We start from the raw sequence: 6,000 nt of genomic DNA on the forward strand, positions 1-6,000 counted from the left end.
AGGAGGGCACGTGATGTGATGTGCACTGGGTGTTATATGCAACAAATGAATCATTGAACACTATGTCAAAAACTAATGATGTACTAAATATTGGCTAATTGAATTTAAATTAAAATCCAAGTAGAAGAATTTTATGTAGAATATCACATGAAAAATACAGTACATTAGAGCACACATACTCTAGCATTTATAATGTTGAGTGTGAATACAGTCAGCTCTATTATAATGCAACACATATTCCTAAAAATCACCAAACTCTTCAAAAGCACACAATTAAAACCACAGGGTTTATAGGAAAATGGGGTTAGGAGGGTGCAACACTCAAAAAAAAAAACTTCATCAGAGACACATTAAAAAAAAGTTGGGAACTTAATAAAAACAGTAACACAGTTTTATACATGTTAAAGTGGTTAAGCACAAATACTATAATAGATATGGCACTTTACTTTACTTGGAAGGCTGCCTTAGGTTTGCTGGTGGAAATAGGCTTCAGAGGGTCAGGTTGTGTGTTACTGTGAAACAATGGAAGGATGCAAAGTTGGTGTGGTTCTTAACAGTGAACAGAGATAGCTGGTAGATGTTTGAGGTGTGTGCATGGGTGCTGTTTTCTGTATTTGTGAAATTATGCTCAAGCAAGTGCAAAATTTATGTTATGATCAAGTTGTTCCATAATACAGCTATCTCAATGAAACAAATTTGTGTTTTCAAAACAAGCATGTTATTGGAAAACTGACTGTAATTGAAATGTTACATAATTATTAAAAATCACTAGTTCTCAGTGAGTATGCCTAATTCTGGGGAGAGGGGATGTGAAAGTTACCAAGTTGAATCTTGAGAGACTATGATTTGATTCTTGACACAGCGTCTCACCTGACTGCATTAAACTATGAAAGATAAATTTGAATTACAGTGTTATATTGGTAGAGCTGTGGTGACAACAGTACTCATATATTTGATCTTTTCCTCCTTCACTAAATTTATTACCGTTTTACCTCTTCAGTCTCTCCTGGTTTGTTTTCAAAGTTGAGGAGTTAGTTTTTCATGCATTGTAACCATTATCATGGGTTAAAGAAGTTGTTAGTCATGTGGAGATTTTTAAAGCTTAGGAAACCTGGGGGCCGAAATGTAGATAGATCCCTTGCTTCCCCAAAGAGGGGAAACCTCTAGACAAAGGAAGAGTTCTGAAAGACCACATGTGTGTAATGTAATCAGTCATGATCATATGAGCTACTTTCACTTGACAGTGCTTATTGGTATGAACAGTCAGATAAGAATCATTTTCGTGGGCTTTACGGTGCTGCTCACCCTGACAACAAAACAAAACAAAATAAAAACATTCTACCTTGTTTTTAAAATCTTGCTCTAAGATTAGTCCAGATATTTGTTTTATCCCTATGAGAAATTGTTTATGACCTTGTCCTCTTTAGAATAGCTGGAAAAAATTTATTTTTCAAGCTATCTATACAATTCATATTTTAATACTACAGAAAATGTAAAATTTCCAAGAAAAACTGCTGTAGTAATAATCATGATCAGAATTTACCAGTGAAAAAATAAGAGCTATATAGAATTAAGAAATAATTCATTCGGTATAAGGACAATGAATTTTTGCCCAACTACACTGCTGTCTTGGTTCAGGTATTTGAGTGATTGAAAAGATTATACTGCTGTTTTTCCTTTCTTGTCAGTGAAAGATAAAGCAGAAATACTTCTGCAAGTTGATGAATCACAAAGTATCAAGAATGAGCTAACTATACAGGTAAGAAAAACTGTGAAATATACAGGACTGGTTTTCTTAAGCTATTTTTCTATATTTCTATAAACAAATTATACTTCATTATTATCATGTAACAGCAAATGAATGAAGATTCTGTTTACTGTGCTGAGAGAGGTAGGTATGTCCTGGAGACTAAGGGAAGATAAGGTTGTATTTTAGTTGATGCAGACTAATATAGAGATAAAAAGGGCAGATAGAACTTGCCCTGTTCATGGATTTGACTTTCTTCCCTTCCCATCTTTACTCTGCATTTTCTCTTAGAATAGTGAGCTTCTCCTATTTGTCTTCAGTATAAAACTGAGTAAAATGCCTAACTGAAATTCTGTGTGTGCTTGGTGGGTGGGAGGTGGTTCTTCTCTGATGTCTGTTCATCTAGTAATCAAATTCATCATTGTGAGTGAACTTTAAGAATTAAGAGTATTTGCCTAAAGAGACAAAGTCTTTTTTAAATTGAACGTTTGGTTTTAGGTGACTTCACTTCATGCTGCATTAGAACAAGAAAGATCTAAAGTGAAAGTATTACAAGCAGAACTAGCCAAATACCAGGTATGCTTTTATAATTTTGAAAGTGTTCTCATCCCAAATAATACACTTAGAATAGATACTATGTGAGAATAAAGCACTATTTCATTCAGTCCAAAATCTGTTTTGCCAAATGTATTAATAATTTTGTTGTTATTGGTCATATAATTTACACTTAAGGAAATGTTAGGGTTATTCTAAATATTGGTCTATGCAGCAATAACTTAAGTAAAATCCTTGGTGCATGATGTGGCATATGTGCCAGGAACTGCACTGAGGGAAGGTACATAATGACATTTGTCCTATTATATAATTTTGATCACTTGGGTACAGCAGTTTCTCCTAGATATCCCCATTGTAAAGATAATCTTTCCCCCTTTATAATTAATAAATATGTGAAATGATACTTTGAGATTGTGTGAATATCCTTTTCTTTTTACCCAGTGGTTTTAACATCCATTGATGATATTTGTATCAGTTATTATTTGGGTGGTTGCAAAATAGTGATTTTTTTTCTAATTCTATTATTTCTTCTGCATTTACAAGCTGGCATTCAGCATTTTTTTCTGGACGAAGCAGTAAAAAAAAATCAGTTCTTTGTTTCAATATATGTGTATATGTATATGTGTGTATATACACACACACACACATATATTTGTATGTACGTATGTGTGTCTAAGTCATGATATAAAAATGTGTTAATTAATGTGGGGGGTCATAGTCCAAAAGGTTTGAAAGCCACCAGTGTTGGCCTGGAGAACATAGAAGTTTTAACAGCCCCAGGTTTGACCTCTCATCAGTCTAGGAAGGAGAATTCCCTTTGCCTGGGAGACTTGGAAAAAGATCCTTGAATTTTGTGTGGGTTTTTTTGTTTTGTTTTGTTTTTGTTTTTAATCTTGTTGAAAAACAAGGTAAGAGTTTTAAACTGTATAACACTGGTACTTATGCATAGTGGGTATCTACTTTGTAGGAAAGTTTTTAATAAATGTATTTGTATTTTCCTGCTACAGGTAATAAATTTTGTTTTTAATACATGGCATTACACATCTCAGTTCCCATATACCCTCTTCTACTTTTTTTTTCTTTGAATGAATCTGTGCAAAACTTTTATTTGGTCAGGGATGAATAATGGCATTCTTATACTTGATTTTTTTATTTAAAAAAGATTGATGTAGAAATGTTGATGACCACCAAGAGGGAAGTTATAAGCAGAACAAGGATGAAAGCAACAAAGAGTAGCTGCCAACACTAGTAAATGGGTCTGGATTCCATGTGCCCCTGATAGAACCACCACTTTAAGGAATGCACTTCCACAGACAAGTACTAGTTCCCAAACGTGGCTGACCATGCAAGTGACCAAGAATCACTTGGGAACTTTTTGAATTACAGATTGTGCAGCCCACTTCTGGTAATTATAAATAAGTAGATCTGGGATAAAGCCTAGACATCAGAATTTGAAAAATATCACCATTTAAGTGATTCTGTTGATCAACTAAGTTTGGGTATCATTGCCATCATTTATAAAAATGGAAAACTATAAAATTATTGTAAAGAAAATACATCAGACCATTACTTTGGTTAAAATGGAGGGTAGAATAGTTAAGGATGATTTTAATTTCCTTTTTTGTACCTTGGTACTTTCTGTATTTCTACACTGAGTATTTGCTTTTTAACTCAGAGTCAGGCAGAAAATGTTATGTTAAAAGTAATAAATGTAAAATACTTCTTATCTTTTAAGCTCCTACTTCTTTCCTTGGCTCAAATCAAATACCATAGGTGGAGTTTCATTTGGAGCAAATTAAATACAGATTCATATATGTCGCTGAGCAATATGAAAAGTATAACCTGCTTTTCAACTCACTGATGAACAAAATCAGATTTCTAAAGCTATCTAATATGAACAAGACTAACTTGGATTAGAAATTGAATTATTCTAAAAGGTAATGAACTGAATTAGCAAATTTGCTGATTATATGAAGCAAATTGTTTATTTTAGTATTGATCAAAAATTATATATTTTTTAAAAACCTGGAACAGTCCAAAGGAGCTCTAAAAAATAAAATATTGGTGATCTCACTAAGTCTAAACTAATTCAAGTGGAAGTAACTGTTTCATCTAACCTGCTTTAACCATTTGTAAAAAGGAAGACACATGTTGTGGTGAGCGCTGGGTGTTATACAGAACTAATGAGTTATTGAGTACTATGTCAAAAACTAATGACGAGTATACTGTACAGTAGCTAACTGAACATAATAAAAAAAATAACCTCGTAAAAATAATTTAGTGGTATGCACATTCAAATTTGCAACGAAATTTACTTCTTTCTCATACTCAAAATGCCTTTGGTCTCATTTATTCTTAAAATGAAAATGCCCCTAAAATGATACTTCCTAAATAATTTGCCCTATTTTTCTTTACAGGGTGGCAGAAAAGGGAAAAGAAACTCTGAATCCGACCAGTGTAGGTGATTCCATTAGCCTTTGAGGTCAACACAAAAATTAAAACTTTCAGGGTTTTGCAAAAATGTATATATTTAAGCTGTGCAACTGCTAAACTATGCAGTTTTTGTTGAAGAAACTTTAAAATGATTAGCTCACTAACAGTATAATTTTATGTCCTTTTGGCTTAAAGTGAAAAGAAGAAAAATAGAATTCCAGCAGAACTCAATGATTATTGTTTACTATCCATACTTCTTATCACTTTAGTTTTTCATCAGTCAATAAAATTAATTTACTCTTCCATTAATATGTTTGATTTTTTAAATTTCAGAAACAATGTGAAAGTATTATTAATTGGATTGTTTAAGTTCAGTGAATATTTACTGAGCACTTTCTGCATGCTAAACCCTACAGGACTTGCAAAATGAGTGAAAAATGGTGGATACCCTCAAGTAGTTTATGCTCAGGGGACATAGAAGTGGGGGATGGTGTAAAGACAACAGCAAAAGTAATTACCATACCTATTAGAGTGTGATAGCATATGGTTTGGAAATTGAGAAAACTTGCATGAGATAGTTTTTGGAGGGTAAGATACCTTTGCTGTAAATTTGTTGAGAGGCATTCCAGGCAGAAGTAGCAAAATCTGTGCTGAAATACTTATTTAAAGAACAGTCTGTCTTATGGACAGAAACATGACACACTGAGAAAAGAAAGAATGCTGGAGGAATGAATGAGAGATTTTTCATGGGTTTCATCAATTGCTAAAATAAATAGTAGTATATGGGCTTGATTTTGTTTTTAGTGTAGTCAGTGAAATACAAATATGATTCATTAAAATACAGAGGGTTTTTGGTTTTACAACAAAAATGAATGCATAAATACTGACCTTGGCCTCCAAAACCAGCATTATATGAAAATTCCACTTCCTGTAAGTGTTTGAAAGAAAAAAATACTTAATATCATCATTGCTTGTATGTCTGGGTTCTTCCATGAGGTTACATGAACCTTACAAAGAATTATGACTTCTTATTTTTCCCTATATTCCCAGCACTTAGTCCTTTATGTGGCACAGAATAGATACTGAATAATTATTTAATAAAGTGGTAAAGCTTTTTTAGATAGTTTTTCCTAATTTTACCTCTGATTAAGAATAGGTGCCATTAGAACCTAATTAATTCATTAAATATATATGGTCATATTCCATGATGCCATATTTTTCAACTCTGATGAACAAAATCAGATTTCTAATGTCCTATATGAACA

At 32.8% G+C, this 6,000-nt stretch overlaps 1 protein-coding gene across 4 annotated transcripts in view; it reads left to right on the plus strand.

Moving 5' to 3' along the window:
- GKAP1 (G kinase anchoring protein 1) overlaps positions 1–5,040 on the plus strand; it is an 81,990-nt gene extending 76,950 nt beyond the window's left edge. For all 4 annotated transcript variants that reach the window (XM_040620203.1, XM_040620201.1, XM_040620204.1 and 1 more), the window contains 3 exons: positions 1,689–1,759; positions 2,246–2,323; positions 4,720–5,040. In XM_040620203.1, coding sequence (XP_040476137.1) covers positions 1,689–1,759; positions 2,246–2,323; positions 4,720–4,767 — 197 coding nt within the window. In that variant the 3' untranslated portion in view covers positions 4,768–5,040. The remainder of the gene's footprint in view (positions 1–1,688; positions 1,760–2,245; positions 2,324–4,719) is intronic.
- The last annotated feature ends 960 nt before the right edge of the window (positions 5,041–6,000 follow it).

The sequence above is a fragment of the Ursus maritimus genome, unplaced genomic scaffold (genome assembly GCF_017311325.1).
Source record: "Ursus maritimus isolate PB19 unplaced genomic scaffold, ASM1731132v1 scaffold_34, whole genome shotgun sequence".
In the NCBI taxonomy this organism is placed as follows: domain Eukaryota; kingdom Metazoa; phylum Chordata; class Mammalia; order Carnivora; family Ursidae; genus Ursus; species Ursus maritimus.